The 26,655-nt window shown below is 43.7% G+C and overlaps 5 protein-coding genes across 5 annotated transcripts; 4 read left to right on the top strand and 1 right to left on the bottom strand.

Annotated features, from left to right (window-relative positions):
- Positions 1 to 662: 662 nt before the first annotated feature.
- On the top strand, positions 663 to 2,783 carry EAE97_002899 (uncharacterized protein; the record flags this gene model as incomplete). Its single annotated transcript, XM_038873411.1, has 6 exons — positions 663 to 1,001; positions 1,070 to 1,154; positions 1,247 to 1,557; positions 1,612 to 1,666; positions 1,723 to 2,173; positions 2,228 to 2,783. 6 exons carry the CDS (start codon positions 663 to 665, stop codon positions 2,781 to 2,783), a joined length of 1,797 nt encoding a protein of 598 aa, XP_038735274.1.
- A 534-nt stretch (positions 2,784 to 3,317) lies between these two features.
- Positions 3,318 to 6,278, bottom strand: EAE97_002898 (uncharacterized protein; the record flags this gene model as incomplete). Its single annotated transcript, XM_038873410.1, has 4 exons — positions 3,318 to 4,062; positions 4,252 to 5,266; positions 5,618 to 5,889; positions 5,977 to 6,278. The coding sequence occupies 4 exons, from the start codon at positions 6,276 to 6,278 to the stop codon at positions 3,318 to 3,320; spliced, it is 2,334 nt and encodes a 777-aa protein (XP_038735273.1).
- Positions 6,279 to 7,838: 1,560 nt separating this feature from the next.
- On the top strand, positions 7,839 to 9,156 carry EAE97_002897 (uncharacterized protein; the record flags this gene model as incomplete). The annotated part of the gene is made up of 3 exons (XM_038873409.1): positions 7,839 to 7,985; positions 8,039 to 8,143; positions 8,203 to 9,156. The coding sequence occupies 3 exons, from the start codon at positions 7,839 to 7,841 to the stop codon at positions 9,154 to 9,156; spliced, it is 1,206 nt and encodes a 401-aa protein (XP_038735272.1).
- Positions 9,157 to 10,004: 848 nt separating this feature from the next.
- Positions 10,005 to 16,530, top strand: EAE97_002896 (uncharacterized protein). Its single transcript, XM_038873408.1, has 10 exons — positions 10,005 to 10,275; positions 10,336 to 10,356; positions 10,461 to 10,487; positions 10,545 to 10,916; positions 10,967 to 13,188; positions 13,243 to 13,302; positions 13,355 to 13,388; positions 13,662 to 14,843; positions 14,906 to 15,640; positions 15,696 to 16,530. Exons 1-10 carry the CDS (start codon positions 10,237 to 10,239, stop codon positions 16,047 to 16,049), a joined length of 5,046 nt encoding a protein of 1,681 aa, XP_038735271.1. The 5' UTR covers positions 10,005 to 10,236; the 3' UTR covers positions 16,050 to 16,530.
- Positions 16,531 to 20,861: 4,331 nt separating this feature from the next.
- On the top strand, positions 20,862 to 26,099 carry EAE97_002895 (uncharacterized protein; the record flags this gene model as incomplete). Its single annotated transcript, XM_038873407.1, has 13 exons — positions 20,862 to 21,003; positions 21,111 to 21,131; positions 21,194 to 21,201; positions 21,273 to 21,284; positions 21,368 to 21,405; positions 21,460 to 21,491; positions 21,557 to 21,676; positions 21,733 to 21,794; positions 21,857 to 22,716; positions 22,786 to 23,663; positions 24,573 to 24,997; positions 25,055 to 25,927; positions 25,986 to 26,099. 13 exons carry the CDS (start codon positions 20,862 to 20,864, stop codon positions 26,097 to 26,099), a joined length of 3,585 nt encoding a protein of 1,194 aa, XP_038735270.1.
- Positions 26,100 to 26,655: the final 556 nt, after the last annotated feature.

Raw genomic sequence — 26,655 nt, 5'->3', positions numbered from 1 at the left:
TTTTTCGAATTCGAGTTCATCGGTTGATGAAGGGTTATATATATATATTCTATTCTTCATCGTCCTTCTTTCCTTTTACTTTCTACCTAAGTCTTATTTCTTATTGATTCAATCGATTAATAATACATCAAGCATCTGTCCAAGATGATCCAAAAAATAACCTTAATTGAAAAAACCATTTTTACCCCAGGATTCTTGAATTGAATTTTATATAATTGGACCTCATTGAACATAATTGGATCTGGACCCTCTTATATCTATCTGTCAAAGAATTTCCAATCTCTTGGGTTGCCCTAGTCTACCGGGCATATTTTTCTTTTTGGATATTTTTATATCAATCACAAAGCCATTTTTTCAACAAGGCTCTCCAATCGGACTTTAATCTTCTTCTATATCCGTTCATTTTCGATCCTCCGTTCATTTTATTCTTTCCTCCGGTCCAAACACGGACGAGGTATCCCGCCGAATTCGTCCGTTGGCAAGGGTTTAAATACAATCTATACTTTTGAGAGTACATACCTAGTAGTTCATTTAAAGATCACTTCTTCAACTACTTGAACTACCTATACCTAGGTACCTACTTGAGGTGTCTTTTACTCATTTCTCTCGTACTTCTTAGAAGCTTTCTCCAGCAAGAGAAACATTATACAACGGGATACCAAATGATGACAGACGAAAAGGTACCACCTACTACCAGTGCTTCGATCAGTTCTTCAAGCACCATGCACGAGAAATCCGACGCCGAACAAGCGATTCTAGCACGCGAAGCGATGAAGAAAGATGCCGAGTTGTCAGAGAAGCCTTCGGAAACGATACCTTCGGTTCATGAAGGCGACAGTGATAATCCCATAGAGTTGAAGAAGACAAAGAGTGCAGCAGAGATACAGCAAGAGGAGTTGAATAGAGTTCACACAAGTGCAGAGGGTGTCGAATATCCCACGGGAGTTAAATTACAGTTGATTAGTTTGGCGTTATGTTTATCCGTTTTCTTGATGGCTTTGGTAAGTTTTGTCGAGTTTTCCTAGCATCATCGTATCGTTTGTGTATGTGTGTTCTAACTGGTGAATAGGATAACTCTATTATTGCAACGGCTATTCCTAAGATTACTGATCAGTTTCACTCGTTGAACGATGTTGGATGGTACGGATCGGCATGTAAGAATCCCTACCATTTGTTGGTTTTGTAGCCCCATGGGGAAGAAACTGGTGAAAGTAGAATTTAATCACTAACATCATACCTTTCACAGACTTGCTTACCACTGCTTCCTTTCAATTACTTTTTGGAAAATTCTACTCATACTTTTCGATAAAATGGGTTTACCTTGTTGCGATTGGTATCTTCGAGCTCGGCAGTTTAATCTGTGGTGTTGCGCCAAATTCAATTGCGTTGATCATTGGTAGAGCTATTGCTGGCTTGGGTAGTGCTGGAATCTTCTCTGGTGCTTTGATCATTGTCGCATACTCAGTCCCATTGGTTAAGAGACCTATGTATACTGGTTTAATTGGAGCTATGTATGGTATTGCCTCTGTTGCTGGACCTCTACTTGGAGGTGTATTCGTAAGTCTGACTTAACATCTCACTTTACGGGAACACAAACATTGACTTGAGCAGACTGATAAAGCAACTTGGCGGTGGTGCTTCTTAATCAATTTGCCAATTGGAGCTGGTAAGTCTCTCCAGAATTTTGTGAGAAAAGCAATCGCTAATTATTCAATTTCTCAGTCACGGTTCTTGTTATATTGGTCTTCTTTAAAGCTCCCGATAGAGAAGCTGTTGCAGACCTCCCATGGAAGGAACGCATAAAGGAATTCGATCTTCTCGGTACCGCATTCTTTATCCCAGCTATCATCTGTCTATTGCTCGCACTTCAATGGGGTGGAACCAAATATCCCTGGGGAAATGGGCGTATTATCGCACTTTTTGTACTTTTCGGAGTATTGATCGGAATATTCATCGCCATCCAATTCTGGAAAGGGGATAGTGCCACCGTACCACCCAGCATCATGAAGAAGCGAAGCATGTGGTCTGCTGCATGGTTTTCCTTCTGTCTCGGATCATATTTCCTCCTTTTGATCTACTATCTTCCTATCTGGTTCCAAGCCGTCAAGGGTGATTCGGCTGTCAAGTCTGGTATTTCTAACATACCAATGGTTTTGACCTTGGTCATTGTCAGGTTCGTACAACCTTCCTTATTCTCACTGAACTTCATACTAACTGAATCTTCAAGTATCATCTCTGGTGCTCTCGTCACAACAATCGGTTATTATGCACCACTTATGATCGTTTCTTCGGTCATCGCATCCATCGGGATTGGTCTCCTGACCACCTTCAAGCCAGATACTAATCACGCTGCCTGGATCGGTTACCAATGTCTCGCTGGTATCGGTATTGGTTTCGGTATGCAACAGCCCCTTATAGCCTGCCAAACCGTCCTCGACATTTCTCAAGTGCCAACCGGTACTTCAGTCATCATTTTCGTCCAAACACTCGGAGGAGCTCTATTTGTTTCTATTGGTCAAAATGTCTTTACAAATAAACTTGCCCAGAATTTGGCACACTATGTACCGGATCTCAACCCAGCAGTCGTTTTAAGCACAGGTGCTACTAGTATTCAAAAAGATATCGCACCAGAATATTTGGCTGGTGTGACAATTTCTTATAACAATGCATTGACGCAATCATTCTTGGTGGCTGCAGTTATGGCTGCACTTACTATTATTGGCAGTGTTGCCATTGAATGGAAGAGTGTTAAGGGAAAGAAAATTGAAATGGCTGCTGCTTAATTCCGGATTTGAGCTGGATTTAAATCTTATCGTTAGGACTTCAAGCTTACGGCTTTCATTTCAGATCGTGAGGGATGGGGATGATAATCTTTTTTGGATGTGCTGCATTTCTTGCGTTGTACTATATACCCCTTTGGCGTTTGGGAAAAAAGATTTGGCCATATAGCTATCGCTTGCGAGGTAAAGTGAGGGCAGCTCACTTGGCTCCTTCTACTTGTATGACACATGAGATAGGGGTTGAGTGTCTGAAAGGCTGGAAGATTTAATAGATAATGGATGAATGCATAGATGGATGATGGGATATGGAATATGTATAAATGGAGAGATGGATAAAGGGGGTAGCAACTAAACTCTACTTATTTTAATTAATAGAACGAGATATCAATCTTAATCATTTATTGTCTATTTTAAATATCAATTTCGGAATGTATGTGCTATTTGGTCTAAGGCCACCACTATCTTCATTTTTTCCCGGCTTTCTCTAGTTCAAATTGGTCGCCTAAACAGCCGATTTTGTCATACCGACAAACTAGCTCATTTCTTAGCCGAAACGCTAGTACGCGCCATCTGCGCTTCTCTCCAATACCAACACCCCACCAATGCTGCTCCAGGCCCCACAGCCACATTCGCGAGAAGTAGTAACGCAGCTGCTTTGCCGACATCGATGGTGGTTCGACCCACGCGTTTGATATCCCACACTGCGTTGCAAGACCAGATGTAGGTAGCGAGGTGGAAGGACCAGAAATTGATGAGGAAGAAGGTATGCAGGGAGGGGGAGGGGGAGGCGTTGGAGAGAGTAGGGAGGAAGATGGAGGGGAGAGAGAAGAGGGGGTTAGGGGAGCAGAGGATGTAGATGAGAGATGAGATGTGCAGGAGGAGACCGAGGATGAAGGTTGTGAGGTAGAGGGTGCGGAGAGGGAGGATGTCGGTGGGAGTGTGGGATGCGGTGGGAGTTTGTGTGGGTGGGGGAGAGAGTTTTCTGAGGATGATGCTGCTGAGGAAGGTGAGGAGAGTAGTGAGGGGGGGGAGGAGGGCGAAGTATTTGGAGAGGGTGAGTGTGAGGGTGGAGGATTGGAGGGGGAGGATGAGGAGGAGAGTTGGGAGAATGTAGCACAGGACGAGGCAGGGAAGAATCGCTTTCATGTAGTGAGCGGGGATGAGACGCGAGAGCGGCCACCAGTAGGGTTCGGCGTTGGAGAAGAGCGTGTAGGCGGTGTAGTAGATGGGGGCGATGATGCCGAAGCCGAGGTATTGGGATAGAGCGAGCCAGATGGTTGGGCTGGGTGATGTTAGTCTTCCTTTTCTTGATAGTCTTTTGGGGAGAAAATGTGAAGGAGAGAGGGAAAAGGAGAGAGGGAAAAGGAGAGAGGGAAAAGGAGAGAGGGAAAAGGAGAGAGGGAAAAGGAGAGAGGAAAAAGGAGAGAGGGAAAAGGAGAGAGGAAATCAAAGGAGGACGTGAATTCCTTACATGGCCACGAGATTCATATCATTACGCTTGCGACATCCCTCCACCAACCAGATAGCCAGCGGCTGAACCAACATCCCATAGAAATACACGCTCAAAACCCCCAATCGCGCATCTTTCTCCGCCGCGCGTTTCGGACTCCTTAGAATCTCCGCCAACTCCTCCGCCAGCCCCGCCTTCTTCGAATGCATCCACATCCCAAGATACGCGCCCAGCGCTAGCGCCATATAAACCGCCATCTGCAACCACCCTACCCGCCCTCGCAATTCCGGGGCTTGCGCCAACTCATCTTTGTACGGGATGAGTTTGGGCCGGGCCAGCAGCTCAACCATATCTAATTTCTCCGCATACGGCTGGTTTCCCGAAAAATTAAACATCACGTCTTCGGTATCCGTGATGGGCAAGAGCGTCAGGGCGATGAATTTATGGAGCCGATCTTCCATCGCCTCTGTGCGCTGTTGCTCATGCGAGGCATCTTTCAGGATTGTCGCGCGCGATTCACGGAGGGCTTGGAGACCCGCGAGCATGTTTGAGACTTCGGACGTTGTGGGCTTGGGGGAGATTTCCAACAATTTCACGAGCGAATTGACGAAGGCGGCGGAAGTTTCAAACGCGGAGTTGCCGCCGTGGCCACCAATCGGGTTGAATTTGTGCGCGGAATCCCCAATCGTAACGATGCGCTCGAAATGCCACTTCTTGTAGACGTATTCGGGCAGCGCGGTGAGGGTGGAAGAGATTTTGCGGTCTTGCAGGACTTTGAAGGAGATGTCGGGGGTGATGGGGTCGTTTTCGTGGGCTTGGAGGACGGCGGCTTCGTCGGCTTTGGTGTAGCGGGGGATGTCGCGGCCGTAGAGGGTGGTGGGGTGTTTGAAGAAGTAGAACCAGTAGACGCGGCCTTCGGGGCCGCCGTTGATGAGGTAGGAGTTTTGCTCGCGGAAGACGGAGTGTAGGTTTCCCGGTTCGAGGCCCGGGATCGGGTTGGAGATGCCGAAGATGCAGCTATAGTCGCAAGGAAGGGCTAAGGAGGCGTTAGTTGAGGGGTTTGGAAAATTTGGAGGGAAGGGAGTTTTGTGTGGTTGGTGCGAGTTGGGTGTGATTGATGATTGACGATTTGTTGCTAGATGTGCTGTGAAATATGCTGGTCAAGCAAACGAGAGCTGAACTTTCGTCATATGAAGGTAACTTCATGGATGAAGTGCTTTCAACACTGTAAAGCATCTACATGCTCTGATAGGATTCATAATCCGGAGAACCATTCATTGTCTGACCACAGTCTAGACTATTGGAAGCCCCGCTTCCAGAGAGTTTCACGCCCAGTGCATCAAAGCCCCACCATATAGCAAAAATCAATAAAAAAATAGAAACCTACCATTATCTTCCCCAGCAGGAATATAGCCCGGAATTTTCTCTTCAGCCAGCCTCCACATTTCCGATCTAGTCTTGCTATGAATTCCATCACCACCGACAAGTATATCACCTGTGAATTCGGATCCATCCGTCATGATTGCCTTGACGCCCTTCTCATTCATTTCGATGTTCGTCAGACGCTTCTCGGTTAGAACCTTGGACTTATCCGTGATATTATCATAGAGCACCTTAAGCACCGCCTGTCGATCGAGAAATAAAATGGGATATCCATGTCTATATTGCATTAGAACATATTCTCGTATTCCAGACAGCACCCATAGGTAAGTAAGTATGTAAGTAAGTAAGTATGTATGTATTTACCTCTGTTCGAAAGAATGTCTCATTCCAGAATGACCCGCGATTCTCTCGCCCTTGCTATTGCGAAAATTGAACTGCTCAACCGGAGGCGCGAGTCCCAGAATCTTGTCGAACAATCCCAATTGATCGAGGATTCGGTTGCCGTTAGGGAGCAATCCTATGCTAGCCCCAACTTGGGGAGCTATGGCGGGGTACGCCTCGAGAATGATAAAATCGATTCCGTTCAGCTGAAGCATGTTGCCCAACACGAGACCAGCCACACTGCCTCCAATAATAACAACTCTGAATGGGATTTTGTCGGCCATCTTCGCAGCTGACTGTTAGGGTAATTCGTATCTTCGTGTCTCGTAATCTTAAAAAAAATAAAAAATTGCTAGAAGTTCGTTATTCTGCAAATAGAAAGAAAGATCAAAGCACTTCTATATACTTGTCCCGCCAAAAATTACACAGGTCCGGAGCTAGAAAAACAAGATCATTCCTAGCGTGGTTTGGTATCGCGTGGCATGTGCATTAACTAGATTCGAAGTTACACGCGTTTTGCGTGTGTGAGTACTTGGAAACGTTGTAACTCTCAGGTCATTTGTTGGGCCTGATCACCACGTGGAAACAAAATCATGTTGTTCATATAGACTAGAGCCCTATGCTTGGAGAATAACGGGCCGCTCTGCATACTCACCATTTAGACAGATAAGAAATTGACCTGTAGCATCCTACGGACATCTTGGCTCCTTGCATAACTGGAGAATAAGACTTTGCTCTTACTTAGGCATTCCAGAGCCCGACAGTGTGGTCCATATGGTAAATAACCGGCAAAAACTATCACCCAAGATTACATGATATATCAACTATGCAACTCACCCATGTTCTGCTACTGCCATAAATCAAAAGTATGCATCGCTTCCACTTACCCTGTCAATATTCTTCACCCATCCAATCATATGATCGGCTAGGAATTAATTTAAGGAATAAGCTTCCGGGAATTCAACGGAGATCATCTCAAAAGTGGGTAGTGGACAAATAAGTGGAGTGGTACAACGAGACATAGTACAATTCTCTCCTGTGAATATGAATTCTCAAGGGACAATACTCCACACTCTCCACTCCCGAATCCTTTCAAACGGTTTCTGACTGCATTAGGAAAAGGATGAATGTTGATAAAAGTGAACGAGTTCTGAATTGAACGAATGCAAGATGATAATGGAACGACTTGTAACATCCATTGGTATTACTACACGAAACGTTTGTGCTACCCCGTACTCTATATACCTTGCTCGGGGCAGGTGTTCCGAATATGATGTATACCCAAATAGGGCTTGCTCGGCTCACCGACCCATGGTGTGTCGTCTGACGAGGGCGAAAGAGGACATCAATATTTGACCCCTGGAAACCCGGCACTCAAGTTTCCCTGCCTGCATGAAAAATTCTTGGTAGTTATATGATTCCCACACGGAAATAAGATTTTGGACGTTTGGTGATCTCTTCTTCTTAGACATGGTATCGCCTATAGCTCTCGACAATACTTGAACAATTCGTTGTGTTAGGTGGTAAGGCGTGCACAGATCCAAAAATATTGTGTATCCTTTCGTGGTATAACATTGCTTTTTAAACTTTCGAGGTTTGCAAAAAGAACCGCAAATATGGAACCTCAGCCCAACCCTCAGGGGTTTTTTCTTGAAGGCTCGACTTTAAAGAACTCCCTAAGACCTCAACCCTCTCTGGTGCAACTTATTAAATTTCACTCGGAGTTGACTTATCTTGATGACTCCGGTAGTTGTGCTATTCGATCGTTCTGTTTGTAGCTTTGTTTCTGAGGCTAACGTCATCAAAAGAGTGCCGGTGGTGTGCTGAGAACATATTAGACCATCATGGTTTTAGAACAGAGGGCTCTTACCATTGTCATTGTCAATTTTGTATTTCTTGGACTATCGACCATTACATTAGCATTGCGATGCTTGGTTCGGGTAACACGTGAAGCGTTCGGCTTGGACGATTGGATGATACTGCTAGGATGGGTATATAGAGTGCCCATTTCACATAGTTTGGAGAGTTTGCTAATTTGATATAGATCATGTTCGTGGTGAATGTCTCCATGTCGACGATGTCCGCAATTCATGGCCTGGGTGTTCATAACCTTACTATTACTGCCGCAGAAATGGAGCCTGCAGTCAAGGTTAGTACATACATGTGGATAGTGGTGTTGAAATTAAGGTTGCTAATTAAAGAGAACAGTACTTCACTATCTTTCAAATCTTCACCTTGACAGGCACACTACCAGTCAAAGCTAGCATCTGTATCTCCCTAATGCGCATAACACCCAGCCTGACCTACAGAAAAATTCTCTACGCAATCATGGCAGGGTCCGTAGCGACAGTCCTCATTTCCGACGTCGTTGTTATTGTAACATGTCGACCCATGGCATTCACCTGGGACAAAACCATTCCCGATGGAAAATGCAGCAGTATCAATGCTATCCTCATCCTAAGCTATTGTTTCTCGGCCATGAACATCATCACCGACTTGTCTACTGCCCTCATTCCCGCATTCATAGTATGGAACTTGAAGCTCTCTCCTAGAATCAAAGTCGCCATCAGCATTCTCCTAGGAATGGGTATGTTCGCTAGCATAGCCACGATAATTCGTGTCAAATATTTTCCCAACTATGCAAAAGCAGTTGACTATCTCTATGGCGTGGCTCCCATCGTCTGGTGGTCTACCATCGAAATCGGTTTAGGAATAATAGCAGCATGTCTCAGTGCTCTCAGACCATTACTCCGTTTCGCTTTAGGAAATGGTTCCTATGGCCCCTCAGACGATAGACCCAGTCCTCCAACCATTGCAACACCTCATAAAAAAGGCTACATGAAAGCTCGCGCCATCAGATTACGGAATATTGAAGATGGTCTTGCAACGACCATGGTCACGGGAGCTGGGAACGAAACTGCAGATAATTATAATGAAAGCATAAATGCTAGCGATGGGGATAAAAGTAGTCAAAGGGGGATATTACAGCATATTCCAGAGCAGCCCGAACCGAAATGTACTGGGAAGGAAGTAGGTATTTTGGTTACGCAAAGTTATAAGATTGAAGATGAAGACACCGAAGACAATGTCTCTAAAGACAGAGGTTGTAAATACAATGGTAGCAATGAGTCAAGGGAACGAACAATACAGGATATAGTATAAGGACAGCTTATGACGACAGACTACGTGCCATACTTGTAATGATATTGGCGGAATGAAATATTCTGTGAGTAAATTGAATATGGGGATCTGTAAGAATTTGACTTGTGACAGGGAAGATGAAATTTAATAAGAAATGATGGTTTGAGTGTTGATTATATCAGATGTTGTTACTGAGTATCTTAAAGCTAGAGAAACACCCAAAATTACCCGAAACCCTAAAATTCTCTAAACGATACATCCAACTCGGATGCTACATAAGTAGAATACACTCGACTGGCGGTTGACAAATTTGTTTGCGTGGTCTGCTTGATTGGAGAACAGAGCAAACGCGAAAAGAAAACAATGATGAGGTAAAGCTGTGTACATATGCCGTTTCTGAAGCAGATAACGTGGCAAGAATGAACAATCTGCTGAGAATCGTGTCATGCCAAATAAACTTGTCGTATAAAGTGATTGCCTATTCATCAAGCAAGCAGCTTTATCTAAGTGTAAAGATACAAGAACGCTGCTCCGGGTGACCCGGGGATTGCCACTGTATACCCACAGCTTCACTACTAGAAGCCGAGCCTTATGAAATGCAATCGGGAGCCGCCTTAGGTGTGAAAGCGAATCATTGTATTTCGAAAACTTTCAGAAAGATTGACAGCTTCATCGTTGCTAAATGAGTGTTTACGTAAAGTTGAACGCTGGTGAAAAAGGTCGTGCCCCTTAGATACTATATCATGTGACGCGGTTGGCCCGAAAGACTAAAACAGATTAGCGCGTTCCTTGCTCACTGATCCAGCCGTTTACAATTGTCGTCGTCGCAAGTGACAAGGCCAGTTTTAGAAGCAATACAACCACATATCCTCTCCACATTTCAAATCTCATATTCCGCAACATCCCCTTAGTCTGGGTATTTCTCAAATTCTCTTAATTAATTTCCATAACATCTGTACTTTCAAGCTTCCGTTCGTTTTTAATTGAGCACGTTTCTGGGTAAACAGCGCCTCTCTGCGCGGATAGCTTGCCCACTACATTGGGTCAACAATTAAATAAGGCCATTTCCTTTGATCGCATAGATCCAGAGAATCAGTAAATATGGCTCCATTACCAATCAAGTTTACGGAGCTTCTCCAGGTATGATATGAGTTGTGCGATGATGGGATTGTTGACTTCTGTTTACTGACTTGAATTTAGTTAACAAGTGTCGGGGTTGAGGTATGTACCAGCCACAACACAGCTATTCTCACCAGCTTCTGCCATAACAACTTCAGCTTCAAACATCCAATCTCTATCTGGCTTGCTAACGATTAACCCTGTAGGCACAATCGATAGGTTTTAATTCATGTGTAAGTAATTCCGTAATTCTGAATTGAGCTTTGGGCATATGTTGATTACTCGAATAGACACTGGAGTCAGATTCCTACATCTGCGTACGAGAGAAGAAGAACGAAGCTGCACAACCAGAAGTCGTCATCGTTGATCTAAAACAGAACAATGCTGTCACTCGAAGACCTATTAAGGCGGATAGTGCCATTATGCACTGGTCAAAACAGGTCATTGCATTAAAGGCACAATCAAGGACCTTACAGATATTTGACTTGGGCGCCAAGGCGAAGCTGAAGTCTGCTACCATGAATGAAGATGTTGTCTTCTGGAAATGGTTCAGTGAGACAAGCTTGGGATTGGTTACCGATACAACAGTTTATCACTGGGATGTATTTGACCCAAATCAGGCATCTCCGGTAGAGGTCTTCAAGAGAAATCCAAATCTTGCTGTGAGTCCTGTTTATCTCTAGGAGAATGAATGGTATTAATGTTACGCTAGGGCTGCCAAATTATCAACTATCGTGTTAGCGGCGATGGAAAGTGGATGGTAGTCGTAGGCATTACACAACAACAAGGACGAGTGGTAGGAGCGATGCAACTTTATTCAAAAGACAGAGGCATCAGTCAGGCTATCGAAGGTCACGCGGCAGCATTCGGTACATTACGATTGGAATCGGCCCCAGCAGATACAAAGGTATTCACATTTTCGGTTCGGACTGCTACTGGCGCAAAGCTACACATAGTCGAGGTCGACCACCAAGCTTCAAACCCAACATTCTCGAAGAAGGCAGTCGATGTATACTTCCCTGCTGAAGCCGTAAACGATTTCCCAGTTGCAATGCAAGTTTCACAAAAATACAGCATTATCTACTTGGTTACCAAATACGGCTTTATTCACCTTTACGACCTTGAGACTGGTACATGCATTTTCATGAACCGTATCTCGAGCGAGACGATTTTCATCACAGCTGGCGATTCGGAATCTGCAGGACTTGTTGGTGTTAATCGAAGAGGACAAGTATTGTCGGTATCTGTTGATGAAACCACAATTATTCCATACCTCCTCCAAAATCCTGCAAACTCAGGTTTAGCCGTCAAGCTTGCTTCAAGAGCTGGTCTACCTGGTGCAGATAACCTCTATGCCAACCAATTTGAGCAACTTTTGGCTGCAGGAAACTACTCCGAGGCATCAAAGATTGCCGCAAACTCTCCTCGCGGCTTCTTGCGAACCCCACAAACCATCGAACGTCTTAAGAATGTACCGGCTGTACCAGGTCAACTATCTGTCATCTTGCAGTACTTTGGTGTATTGCTTGACAAGGGATCGCTGAATAAGCACGAGACTTTGGAGCTTGTACGACCTGTCCTGGCTCAGAACCGAAAGCATCTTCTTGAGAAGTGGATGAAGGAGGAAAAGCTTGATTGTTCAGAAGAATTAGGTGACATTGTCCGTCAACAAGATACACAGCTAGCGCTTGCTATCTATCTGAAGGCAAACGTTCCTCACAAAGTTGTTGCCGCTTTCGCAGAGAGTGGTCAATTTGAGAAGATCTTACCCTACGCCCAACAAGCAGGTTACCAACCAGACTATGTCCAATTACTTCGTAACATCATCTCCATCAACCCCGAAAAGGGAGCCGAGTTCGCTACACAGTTGGCAAACACCGAGGGTGGTTCGCTTGTCGATATTGAGCGTGTTGTAGACGTATTCCAGTCTCAGGGAATGGTTCAACCTGCTACGGGATTCTTGCTTGATGCATTAAAGGAAAATAAGCCAGAGCAAGGACACTTGCAGACTCGTCTTCTTGAAATGAATCTCATGAACGCTCCTCAAGTTGCCGACGCTATTCTTGGTAATGAGATGTTCTCACACTACGATAAGCCTAGAATCGCACAGTTGTGTGAACAAGCTGGCCTTTCTCAAAGAGCTTTGGAGCATTACGAAGATCCTGAAGCCATCAAACGTGTGATTGTCAATATTGTTGCTTCACCAACTTTCAGTCAAGAATGGCTCACTGGTTACTTTGGTCGCTTGTCCCTTGAGCAGTCATTAGACTGTCTAGATGCTATGCTCAAGGTAAACATTCGTCAAAACCTTGCGGCTGTTGTTCAAATCGCTGTTAAATACTCCGATTTACTCGGTGCTGTCAGATTGATTGATCTTTTCGAGAAGTACAAGACTGCCGAGGGTCTTTACCATTATCTTGGTAGCATCGTCAACTTGAGTGAAGATCAAAACGTCGTGTTCAAATATATTGAGAGCGCCGCCAAGATGCAGCAATTCAACGAGGTGGAACGTATTTGCAGAGATTCCAATTTCTATAATCCTGAACGCGTGAAGAATTTCTTAAAGGAAGCCAAATTGACCGAACAATTACCACTCATCATCGTCTGTGACCGATTCAACTTCACTCACGAGTTGGTACTCTACCTCTATCAAAATCAACAATTTCAATCTATCGAGGTTTATGTCCAGCGTGTGAACCCAGCCCGAACACCCGCTGTTGTTGGTGGTTTACTTGATGTTGACTGTGATGAGCAAATTATCAAGAACCTTTTGAACTCAGTCAATCATGCTTCCATCCCTATCGATGAACTTGTTCATGAGGTTGAAACACGAAACCGTCTTAAGCTTCTTTTGCCATTCCTTGAGGCAACCTTGGCTGCAGGCAACCAGCAACAAGCTGTATACAATGCTTTAGCAAAGATATACATCGACAGGTATGTTCATCATCACACAGTGCATGGTATGATGTCGCTAATACGAAAAAATAGTAACAACAACCCCGAAAAGTTCCTCAAGGAAAATTCTCAATATGATAGTTTGGTTGTCGGGTAAGTCTTCGACATTGTCCACTTTTGAATATCCTCCAAACTGACGATCTAGGTCATACTGTGAGAAGAGAGACCCTGGACTAGCCGTAAGTATTCCCATCCTTTGGTTCGTTTGATCAAATCGATCCCTTGAATGCTCAAAGCTAGTTTGAACAATTGTGATCTTTGAGTGCCGAAAACCATTTGATCGATCCACTCCTTTAAATAACCCCAAGTCACTTCAATCGATGTCAGATCTAACATGTCCAATGTTGATTTCTTCAATCTCATCTTTTGAGCATCCAAATTTGGGTTGATCATTCTAGCATATTAAATGTCTAAGCTTGCTTTGAACAATTGCTGACATTCTGGTGATGTAGTTTATCTGTTATAGCAAAGGCCAAAATGACCTTGAGCTTGTCAACATCACCAATGAAAACTCCATGTACAAGGCTCAAGCTCGCTATCTTTTGGAGAGAGCTGATCGAGAGCTTTGGGAGTTTGTTCTCTCGGAAAATAATATACATCGCCGATCCGTGATCGATCAAATTATTTCTACAGCTGTTCCCGAGTCGACTGAACCCGAAAAGGTTTCTGTTGCAGTCGCAGCTTTCCTTAGTGCTGATCTTCCAGGTGAACTAATTGAGTTGCTCGAAAAGATTGTCCTCGAGCCTTCGCCCTTCAGTGACAATGAGAGCTTGCAAAACCTCCTCATTCTCACCGCTACTAAAGCTGACAAGGGTCGAGTCATGGATTACATTCACAAATTAGACGCCTTTAACCCAGCGGATGTAGCTTCTATCTGTATTGAAGTTGGCTTGTACGAAGAAGCATTCGAGGTTTACAAGAAGATCAACGACCATCTCAACGCTGCAAATGTTCTCGTTGAGCACATTGTCAGTATCGATCGTGCGAACGACTATGCCGAGAAGGTCGAGCTTCCTGAAGTATGGAGTAGAGTCGCCAAGGCTCAATTGGATGGTCTACGTGTAAGCGATGGTATTGCCTCATACATTCGCGCCGATGATCCAAGCAATTATCTCGAAGTCATTGAAATTGCAACTCATGCTGGAAAGGACGAGGACCTCATTAAATATCTTCGTATGGCCCGCAAGACTCTACGTGAGCCTCCCATTGATACTGCACTTGCTTTTGCATATGCTCGTACCGATCAACTAAGCGAACTTGAGGACTTCCTCAGAGGAACAAATGTCGCTGATATCGAAGAATCGGGTGACAAGGCATATGCTGAAGGCTTCCACCAAGCCGCGAAGATATTCTTCACTAGTATTTCAAACTGGGCCAAACTTGCTACCACCCTCGTACATCTTGAGGAATATCAGTCTGCTGTGGAATGTGCCCGAAAGGCCAACAGTATCAAGGTCTGGAAGCAAGTTAATGCTGCTTGTGTTGAGAAGAAGGAATTCCGCCTTGCCCAGATTTGTGGTCTCAATTTGATCATTGATGCTGAGGAGTTGCAGAGCTTGGTCAAGCAATATGAAGACAATGGCTACTTTGATGAACTTATTGCTCTGCTTGAGCAAGGTCTAGGTCTTGAACGTGTAAGAAATATCCCAAGCAAAGACCAAACATCTCTGGGAGATGAAGCTAACCTTGAATACAGTCTCACATGGCGATGTTCACTTCTTTAGGTGTTGCCCTTTCCAAATATCACCCAGAACGCACAATGGAGCACTTGAAGCTCTTCTGGAGCAGAATCAATATTCCCAAGGTAATTCGTGCCTGCGAGGAAGCTCACCTTTGGCCCGAGTTGATTTTCTTGTACTGCCATTATGACGAGTGGGACAATGCCGCTCTTGCAATGATGGAGAGAGCTGCCGACGCATGGGAGCATCACTCATTCAAGGATATCGTTGTCAAGGTAGCTAATTTGGAGATCTATTACCGCGCTCTTAACTTCTATCTTCAAGAGCAACCATCCCTCATTACCGATCTTCTTCAAGCACTTTCACCAAGAATCGACGTCAACCGTGTTGTCAAGATGTTCGAAAAATCTGACAACATCCCTCTCATCAAACCCTTCCTTCTTAACGTTCAGACCCAGAACAAGAAGATTGTCAACAGCGCCATCCATGACTTGTTGATTGAAGAAGAAGATTACAAGACCCTCCGTGATTCAGTTGAGAATTACGATAACTATGATGCCGTCGAGCTTGCTCAACGATTAGAGCGTCACGATTTAGTTTTCTTCCGTCAAATTGCTTCCAACATTTACCGCAAGAACAAGCGCTGGGAGAAATCCATTGCTCTTTCAAAACAAGATAAACTTTTCAAAGACGCAATTGAGACTGCTGCTATTTCTGGCAAGGAAGATGTCGTTGAGGAGTTGCTTAGATACGTAAGTTCAATGTGTTATCCAGATTCTCTCATTCCTTTGCTAATCATTCTTCTAGTTCGTCGATATCGGTAGCCGTGAATGTTATGTTGGTATGCTCTATGCTTGTTACGACCTCATTCCTGTTCATGTTGTCATGGAAATCTCATGGCGTCATGGTCTTACCGACTTTACTATGCCATTCATGATCAACTACTTGGCCCAGCAAAGTTCTGCTATCGCTGAGCTGAAGAAGGATAACGAGGAGAGAAAGTTGAGAGAGAAGTCACAAGTTCAGGAAGAGGACAATACCCCAATTCTCGGAGGTAATCGTCTAATGATCACCGCTGGACCTACCGGACGTGCATCTCCAGCCCAGTTCGGTCACACTAATGGATTCGCACCACAACCAACAGGTTTTGGAGGATTTTAGATGATGGTGGGGATGAAAAACACGTTTATACATAATGATATTGCATTTGGGTTGTAATATTTTCTTGATTTTTTCATCAGGTCTGGAATTTCATGAAGATTTTACATCTTGGTGCATTCCCATGATGATGATGTAATTGTATGCTTGGTGCAGCATTTACTGGGTGGAAACCTTTTCCTTGTTCAATGGGGGACTCACCATGTTTGTAACTGATAGTTTGAGGAGCGTCGGTGGATTGGTCTGCTTTTAGATTCTCTGATGTATCTCTGAACAGTATGAGAAAATTAAAAGCTTGTTTTACAAAACCTTGATGTTGAAAGGAGTGAAACCAAATGCTCGCACCGTCCCGTTGATCCCGCCTTGGTATTATGTAGAGATCCTATTTGTAGATTAAAGTAAGACTGCAGCCTGGATTATGGGAAACCTTGTCTTCACCATATTCCCGTATCCCTCGGCCAATGTTCTAACGCAATTCAAGATTTGAAATAATTTTATTGATCCAAACTATTTGAATGTTCTAATTGGATTTATAGAATCAAACTCTTTTAATGTTCTAGCTAAATTTATAGATCCCAAGTCTTTGAATGTTCTAATTGAAATCAAATCAAACATACAAACGTCTTGGACGGCCCGACTAGAATTCAGATCTATCTCCACACCCGTTTGGATCGTCGCAATGGATTCACGCATTTCCAAACCTTATAAGTATGCCAAGTCTTGCGCATATCCTAATTAGGTTTAAAGATCCAAGTTGTGATGAGTGAGGATTTGATTTTTTGAGGGTTGAGGGTTGAGGGTTGGAGATTGAGGGTTGAAGAAATCTAGAGCGGATACGATACGATGTGAGATTTGTGTGATGTTCTGCAGATTTTTGGTGTGATGTGTGATGTGTGATGTTATGTGATGTGATATGATGGAGTGAGTGAGTGAGTGGGCCAAGCATGCCAATTCTGCAAGAGTGTTTCACGATGTTACTGAGGCATTTTGAGGGGGGGAGTTTTGGTTTTTAGTTTTTGGGAGGGGTCTTGGTGGGAAGCTTGGTGGGAGGCTTGGTGGGTTGGGTGTTTTGATGGGCGTTTTGATGTGCCAAGGTGCTTGGGGAGGGCTATGACACCGGGTATGCACCGAGAGTTTAGGGGTCTGGATGGGGTTGGGTTTGGGGGGTTGGAGGGTTTGGAGGGTTTGGTTTGGGGGTTTGATAGGGTGTGGAGTGAGAATATTTGGGTATGTAGGTGCGTAGGTACTTGGGTAGGGAGGAGGGAGGAGGGAGGTAGGGAGGTAGGGAGGCGCATCGAGAGAATCTGGAATCAGGGCTTGGCGGCTTCGAGACAGATTGGCGTGCCGGCTTGGCGGGGTTGGGCGGTTCGTTCGTGGGATAGATGGCGAGGATCGAGGATGGCGAGGATGGATGCGATGCGATGTGATGCGATATGATGCGGTGCGGTGCGGTGCTGAGAGGCTTGGGTGCTGGGGTGCTGGGGGGTAAGGTAAGCGTAGAGTGGTATTTTGGGTGGGAATTTTTAAGGAAGAGGGGGGGGAAGGGGAGGGGAAAGTTTGAAGGAGGAATGGATGTTCAATGCTGGATGTTGCGGCGGTAATTGTGTTGTGTTATGGTAGTGGTAGTAGTTGATCGTTTGGAAAAGTTTCGGACAATTAGATAGCGAATTGTTTGGTTTAATACTGTTACAGTCACATACATACCAGAATTTGCCAGGTTACGGAGGAGGTGAGGTGAGTCTAGACTATGATGTACGTACGGGATTGAGAGATAGGGAGGTACTAGATTGATAGAGGGAGCAATATCATACCCAAGGTAATGCAAAAATATAGCCTCGGGAATATGGAGAGAGAGAGAGAGAGAGGAAAAGAGAAAGAGAGCGATATCGCTTGTGAGGTTGTATTGTATTGTAATCTTATTTGTGTTAATAAAAATTAAAGTTAAAATTAAAAAGGTTGGTGATCAGGTTGTGGGAATAAATCTATATTTTTTCTCTTGGAAAGGAAGAGTCATTCCAGGTTATGATATGCGTAGAGCGGAAATATTCAGGTTCAGCGCCGGCGGCCGATTTGTGCGCCGAGCCGCGGTTTTGAGATTTTGGAGCTTGGGTGGAGGGTTGTAGATACTACGAAGTAAGTAGGTGCTGGTAGGTGCTGGTAGGTGTGGATGTCATTGTTTGGATAATCGAGATTGGAGAATTTTACTTTTTACTCCCCACCACATTTTGGAGGGCCCTACGAGAGAGAGAGAGAGAGAGAGAGAAAGAGAAATGGGATTGGTGATTGGGGAGTTAGCTGAGAGATGTTTGCTTTGTTAGTTTTGTTACTGGGTTAGTATGTACAGTAGCAGGTGTTTATTAGGTGTTTATTAGGTGTTTATTAGTTGTTACACGAGAGACGGAAAAATCATGGCGGTTTGCCGTGTGGGATTATTTGGGAATGGGAGATGTGATGTGAGATGATGCGAGATGAGGGATAGACGGAGAGATGGAAACGGAGGACGCGTGGGAGAATGATGAATGTGAGATGGGGATGGGAATTGCGATAATCGGAAAGGCATGCGAGGACGGAGCGAGGCAATGCAATGGGTGAAAGGAAAGGAAAGGAAAGGAAGGGAAAGGATCGATCTTGGTTTGTATTGAATGGGGTGTTATTGGTAGGAGATGTATGATGTATCCCACGCGGCTGGATGGTTAGATGGCTGGTGGTTGATATGTGTGTGTGGGAGGTGGGATGATATGTGTTGTGGAGGGGTAGACGCGGAGAAATGCATATGTAATATGTATGTATGTATGTATGTATGTATGTATGTATGGTGAACGGGAATCATATTGAGGTAGTTAGCTAGATAGGTACCTTGCTGGTTTGTATGGTTTTGGAAAGGATACTTTGTAGATGGATAGATGGAAAGATACATTTCGCTTCCATGTTTGTTTGATGAAGGGGGTATCTACCTACTCACGGGAAATTATGAAAATCGATTTAGCATACCATACCATACATCGCATACCATGATTCCCAGAGAAAGAATTTTACATTGTTGTAGTCTCTCTATTACATACTTCTTTGCTCCGGTGTTATCATGGTTAGGTAACTAATACGATCTACAATTGAATCACCATTTTTCCCCATTGCAAAAATGAATTTGGATTTGATGTTGATATTATTCCTAGTTGACGATCTGGATCAGAGGATTATCGTGTGCATGTGATTGGATCGGGACTTGGGACGCTTAGATCGGTCAAAACACAGGGTACCTAGGTAGGCATTTTTGAGTGTTTTGGGTTTGGGATGATTGATGGGTGATGGATGATGATTGATGGGTGATGGGTTGATGGGTTGATGGGTTGATGGGTTGATGGGTTGATGGGTTGATGGGTTGATGGAATGATGGAATGATGGGATAGATTCTGGATTATATTCTGGTTTATAAAATTATAATATATTAACAACTAAAATATAACATGGTAAAACGGGAATTGTAAAATCAAATAGTCTGCCTCCACGGCAATGGCCCTCGGAGAGCCAGCGGAGCGTCATTCAATTGGATTAAGTATTCTGTAGTGTTTTAACTTTCTCCATTTACCTATTTAGGTATTTAGGTATTATTGTGATGTGAATCTGTCTGTGTACTCTGTTCTGTATCAAAGTAAAACGTACAAACTACAAACTACAAATATTGATTGATATGTTGATATATTATTCATCAACCAGGTACTCGGACTGATTCAATATGTATAATAATAGATAGAAAAATAATCATCATCTTCATTATAACCAACTAACTATATAATCAAGCCTTTTTTGAAATCACAAGAAGTATCAAAACATGAACGAGTAAATGAGTAGTCCGCCGAGTGAAGCAAAGCAAATGGACGAGATTCACGTTGCTTTGTGTTTCTTGTGTTTCTTGTGTTTCTTGTGTGATCAGAGCCCCTCCATCCACCGAAGCATGCACCGAACCCTCTCCACTGATGTATCGGTGCTCCATTCTCCAAGACTCTTGAAGAGAGAAAAATGAGAGAAATTCCATTCTGGCCAAGAGACTTATTGGTTTTGATAACTTGACCAAGAAATCCCAAGAAATCCATAGGTGCACCAGGTGTGAGACTTAAATAAACCTTGTCCGATATCCTTCCCTTCCTGCCCCTCACCACATTGCACAAGCCGCAAGATCACCAAAAATAAAACTCGGGTCTATTCACTCCTCTCTACCTCTGATTGATTTTGTTCTTTTGTTATTTACTCATTAGTTCCTTAGTACTCACTACGACCTATATGAGAAGATAGAAAAGAGGTTCAAAAAGTCGAGAATCCCCTTCCTTCTTCTCTTCCTTTTTCTTGTTCTTCTCCCACTTCTTCCATCTTATACTTCCTCGACGGAGTATATATCGATCTCACCCCTCCCCTCTCTCCAGAAGACATTCGATTATCTTTTCCCCCTCCAAAGAATATTATACCCCCAATTGATTTCGCTGTACCGTGTACGCGTTTTCATTAATTTACCACATCTTATTACCTACTCTTACTTATTATCACCTACCACTACTCAACTCTACCTAGGTCCTTTGAGATTGCTTGATTTATATTAGTAGCTCTTTTTACTGAGAGCTTTCCCACCACCCACCACCCACCACCCACCAACCCAACTTTAACCCCTCCATTACCAAGACTTTAAACGCTACCTAGTACTTATCCATCCACCATCCTTGGGCCGAACCTAGACCGAAAGCCCCTCCGTCCGTTGTGATAAATCCAACGAGCAAAGAAGCTCAACAAATACATCACAATCCAAATCTTCTCAAAATTTCAATCATGGCTCACCACGATGAGAAAGGTCCTCATGGAGATGGAGCTTACAGTGAGGTTTTTGAGGAGGGTTCCGATATCAAACACCCACATACCGTTCATCGCATCAGAGCCAACTCCTCTATTATGCAACTGAAGAAGATTCTTGGTGAGCAATCAATCTAGCATTCCATCGACTTCCGATCATGATAGGAATCTACCAAGCTCTCAAAGTTCCTGCAGTATATGCTAATCTCTCTTTCTTTTAATCTGTAGTTGCCAATCGTGGAGAAATTCGTAAGTTTCCCCCATCAATCAATCAATTGTTGTGTGATGTGACTCAAGCTAACTTTGTGTAGCTATTCGTGTATGTTGTCGTCCAATTACTACAAGCTGATAACTGCAGAATGTGCTGACCTGGTTCTTTTCGTTATTCAGATTTTCCGTACAGTAAGTTTGTTTGTTTAACTCTCGAGATATTTTACGTCTCGTCGTTTCTTACGTGCATCAAACTGACTCGTCTCTTTTTCTAGGCCCACGAGCTTTCTCTGCAAACAGTCGCAGTCTTCAGGTAACGCCTTGGCGATAATCACATGGATGGATACCGGACTGACCGAGTTGATAGTTATGAGGACCGTCTCAGCATGCACAGGCAGAGTGAGTACAAATCTACAAATAAAATGTATACGCGGTGAAGAGAGGCTGATTATGTTGTGTTACAGAGGCCGATGAAGCATATGTTATTGGAAAGCGGGGTCAATATACACCAGTCGGTGCTTACTTGGCAGGAGATGAAATCATCAAGATTGCTCTTGAACATGGCGTTCAAATGATTCATCCTGGTATGTGATTTCGGATCTATCACAATTATTGAGGACATGATCTAATTTTCCATTAGGCTATGGTTTCCTTTCTGAGAATGCCGAGTTTGCAAGAAACGTCGAGAAGGCTGGACTTATCGTAAGTGGAAGATTTGTCGTCTTAAACATGTGAGAATTATAGCTCACAAGATCCTTGTATAGTTCGTTGGTCCTTCACCCACCGTTATCCATTCCCTCGGAGACAAGGTATCTGCCAGAGAAATCGCTATCAAGGCCGGTGTACCAGTTGTTCCAGGTACCGAAGGAGCTGTCGAAAAATTCGAGGATGTAAAGAAATTCACCGACGAATATGGTTTCCCAATCATCATCAAGGCAGCATATGGAGGTGGTGGACGTGGTATGCGTGTTGTCCGACAACAATCAGAACTCGAAGATTCTTTCAACCGTGCCACATCCGAAGCCAAGTCGGCTTTTGGTAATGGAACTGTTTTCGTCGAAAGATTCCTTGACAAACCAAAGCACATCGAGGTACAACTTTTGGGAGATAACCACGGAAACATTGTTCACTTGTACGAACGTGATTGTTCCGTACAACGTAGACATCAAAAGGTGGTGGAAATCGCACCAGCTAAGGATCTTCCTCAACAAGTGAGAGATAACCTCTTGGCTGATGCTGTCAAACTTGCCAAGTCGGTCAACTACCGTAACGCAGGAACCGCTGAATTCTTGGTTGATCAACAAAACCGTTACTACTTTATCGAAATCAACCCACGTATTCAAGTCGAACATACCATCACTGAAGAGATTACTGGAATTGATATCATTGCAGCACAAATTCAAATCGCTGCTGGTGCAACACTTGCTCAATTGGGTCTTACACAAGATCGCATTTCCACCAGAGGTTTTGCGATTCAATGTCGTATTACCACAGAAGATCCATCCCAAGGTTTCTCACCAGATACTGGAAAGATTGAGGTCTACCGTTCGGCTGGTGGTAACGGAGTTCGTCTTGATGGTGGTAACGGATTCGCTGGCGCAGTTATTACCCCTCATTATGATAGGTTCGTATTTGATTTTCTCCTTTTTCCTATTGATTTATTATTGATGAACAATGACTAACTTCCTCAAAGTATGTTGGTCAAATGTACTTGTCACGGATCAACTTATGAGATCGCTCGAAGAAAGGTCCTTCGTGCTTTGATCGAATTCCGTATTCGTGGTGTCAAGACCAACATTCCTTTCTTGGCTACTTTACTCACTCACCCTACCTTTATTGATGGCAACTGCTGGACCACATTCATCGACGATACCCCTGAACTGTTTGATTTGGTCGGTAGTCAAAACCGTGCTCAAAAATTGTTGGCATACCTTGGAGATGTTGCCGTAAATGGAAGTAGCATCAAGGGTCAAATGGGAGAACCAAAATTCAAGGGTGAAATTATCATGCCAGAACTCTTTGATGAGAGCGGAAACAAGATTGATACCTCTGTACCATGCAAAAAGGGATGGAGAAACATTCTTCTTGAGGAGGGCCCTGAAGCATTTGCCAAAGCTGTCAGAGCAAACAAAGGATGTCTTCTCATGGACACAACCTGGCGTGATGCTCATCAATCTCTTCTCGCTACACGTGTTCGAACAGTTGATCTTTTGAACATTGCAAAGGAGACAAGTCACGCTTACAGCAACTTGTACAGTTTGGAATGTTGGGGCGGAGCTACTTTCGATGTTGCCATGCGTTTCCTCTATGAAGATCCATGGGACAGACTCAGAAAGATGAGAAAGCTTGTTCCAAACATTCCATTCCAAATGTTGTTGCGTGGAGCTAATGGTGTTGCTTACTCTTCATTGCCTGATAATGCTATCTATCACTTCTGTGAGCAAGCAAAGAAACATGGTGTTGATATTTTCAGAGTCTTTGATGCTCTGAACGATATTGATCAACTTGAGGTTGGTATTAAGGCTGTACACAAGGCTGGTGGTGTTGTCGAGGGTACAATTTGCTACAGTGGTACGAAACCAATGATCCATTCCGATAATCTTACCATATGCTAACTTTTTTTTTTTTTTTTTAGGTGACAGTACGTACTTTTCAATATCCAACTTCGTTTGAATGTTTTTCCCCCTATATTTTGTTTTGTTCTTTTCGCTCCTTCCTAATTCTCCCCAATCCTACCCTTACTTCAGACCCCGTTTCAATTGTCTATCGCTGTTGGATCTTTGAAAAGGTCTATCGGGGGGGTGAATTCTTCCTCCTGAAATCTTTTCAATTACTCATAGCATTTTGAACATTGAAAACATTCATGGGAATGAATAAACTCGGTTCTAACGCGCCTTTTCATTGATCCTTCACATTTCAGATATTTGAAAAGCTTCATGAAGTCATAGAGCTTTCCCTTTCATCTTCCAACGAGCAATCTTTAAATTGTCAAACACGTTTCAGACATTGAAAAGCTTGTGGGAAGAGCAACATCTTCTCCTTGTTTTTCTAATCCTAAGTTGTTGTTTCAATTGTTAATAACAATTGGGACATTGAAAAGCTTTGCAAGAGGACATAGCACCTTCTTATTTTACCCTTGCCATTGAAGCACCGAATCCCCTTGAATGCATATTTCAATTGTCAAAAATAGTTCAAACATTGAAAAGCCTGTGGGGAGAGCCATGGCTTTCGCTTGTCTTCTTGCCCCGAAACGGCTTTTCAATTGTTGACAACAATTTGGACATTGAAAAGTCTGCGAGGGGATAGCGATTCAACTTCCTTTCAGGCGAGGGGAGCGATTCTTTTTCGTTTTCCCCTTGCCTTGAATTGACTTTTCAATTGTCGATAACAATTCGGACATTCAAAACCTTGATCCGGCATTATTTCACCCTCTTTTCAAACTATTTCATAAAATCGATTACTAACTTACTGGTGCTTTAGTGTTGAACCCAGCCAAGAAGTACAACTTGGAATACTACTTGTCTTTGGCTGAGAAGCTAGTTGCTCTTAAGATTCACATCTTGGGTGTTAAGGATATGGCTGGTGTTCTTAGACCAAGAGCTGCTACATTGTTGATTGGAGCTCTTCGCAAGAAGTATCCCGATCTTCCAATCCACGTTCACACTCACGACTCTGCTGGTACTGGTGTTGCATCTATGGTTGCTTGCGCTCAAGCAGGTGCCGATGCTGTCGACACTGCTACTGATAGTTTGTCTGGTATGACATCTCAACCAAGTGTTGGAGCTGTTCTTGCTTCATTGGAAGGATCAGAGCTTGACCCAGGCTTGAATGTTCACCATGTTCGAGCTATCGATACCTACTGGTCTCAACTCCGTCTCATGTACTCACCATTTGAGGCTGGCCTAGTAAGTACAATTCGTTCCCTATCTTTTACCCCTTCACTCATACTGACATTACTTCAGCACGGACCAGACCCGGATGTGTACGAGCATGAGATACCCGGTGGTCAATTGACCAACATGATGTTCCAAGCATCTCAACTTGGTCTTGGTGCTCAGTGGGCCGAGACAAAGAAAGCTTACGAGCAAGCCAATGACTTACTTGGTGATATCGTCAAGGTCACTCCAACATCCAAGGTTGTTGGTGATTTGGCACAATTCATGGTTTCCAACAAACTCGACTTCAATGCCGTTCAAGCTAGAGCTAGTGAATTGGATTTCCCAGGTTCCGTTTTGGAATTCTTTGAAGGTTTGATGGGTCAACCATACGGTGGTTTCCCTGAACCATTGAGAACCAATGCTCTCCGTGGTCGACGCAAGCTTGACAAGCGCCCTGGTCTTACTCTCGAGCCACTTGATTTGGCTCAAATCAAGAAGGATATTCATGCCAAGTGGGGCAGTGTCACTGAGTGCGATGTTTCGAGTTACGCCATGTACCCCAAAGTTTATGACGAGTACCGAAAGTTCGTTCAAAAGTATGGTGATTTGAGTGTCCTTCCAACTAGATATTTCCTCTCAAGACCAGAAATTGGTGAGGAATTCCATGTTGAGTTGGAGAAGGGTAAGGTTTTGATCTTGAAGCTTCTTGCTGTTGGTCCATTGTCAGATACCACTGGACAGAGAGAGGTCTTTTACGAGATGAACGGAGAAGTTCGACAAGTCACAGTTGATGACAACAAGGCAGCTGTTGAGAACACAAGCAGACCAAAGGCCGATCCAGGAGATTCCAGCCAAGTTGGAGCTCCTATGTCAGGTGTTGTCGTTGAGTTGAGAGTGAAGGATGGTGGTGAGGTTAAGAAGGGTGATCCACTTGCTGTCTTGAGTGCCATGAAGATGGTGAGTCTATTCTTTCTCAATTTAAATGCAATGAACAGTATACTGATTATGAATATAGGAAATGGTTATCTCTGCACCACATGCTGGTAAGGTCAGCAGTATGCAAATTAAGGAGGGAGATTCAGTTGGAGGTTCTGATCTCATCTGTAAAATTGTCAAGGCAGGAGAGTAAATAGCGAATTTCAACACGAATGCAAGTTTTGGAGCGGTTATTATGATATCAGATGTTGGAAGTATTGATGGAATGAATGGATTATGATTGACAGGTTTAAAGGTTATTGCTTAGTGGGATAATGAGCTGTGCCTACTTTTTATAGAATTATGAACGAGCTTTTAGCAAATTCTGGTAGTGTTTGTGACCTCATGATTTGTAACATGATGTGAGAATTGAGAGCCAATGATTATAATATTGCCCCTCGTATTCAGCCCCCAAAACCATCACCAATCGAGAAGATATTATACCCGCTTACTTTTTGAATAAATTGAATCTCCACTCACACCTTTTCTTCGAAAGCTTCTAGAAAAAAGATTTATTGGTTCCGAGGCACCAACCCATGTTGATGAGTGAGGTCAGCTCGTCAGCTACACACATGAAATTTTTAATTTTTTTAAATTTCAAGGGTTATTTTTGAGAGGGATTAGGGATTAGGGATTATGGTTCGTGTTGAGATGTGCAACAAATGATGGATAGTTTTTTGGGGGGAAGGGGAGGCGTGTGATTGGGAGGG

The sequence above is a fragment of the Botrytis byssoidea genome (genome assembly GCF_014898295.1).
Source record: "Botrytis byssoidea strain MUCL 94 chromosome Unknown BBYS_005, whole genome shotgun sequence".
Taxonomy (NCBI): Eukaryota; Fungi; Ascomycota; class Leotiomycetes; order Helotiales; family Sclerotiniaceae; genus Botrytis; species Botrytis byssoidea.
This window is presented reverse-complemented; position numbering and strand designations above follow the sequence as displayed.

Bases quoted from the DNA above. Each gene is read 5' to 3' on its own strand.
- EAE97_002896 (XM_038873408.1), top strand. From the start codon at position 10,237: ATGGCTCCATTACCAATCAAGTTTACGGAGCTTCTCCAG. The intron at 13,389-13,661 runs GTAAGTATTCCC...CTGGTGATGTAG, and splicing joins AGAGAGACCCTGGACTAGCC to TTTATCTGTTATAGCAAAGG. The intron at 15,641-15,695 runs GTAAGTTCAATG...TCATTCTTCTAG, and splicing joins TTGAGGAGTTGCTTAGATAC to TTCGTCGATATCGGTAGCCG.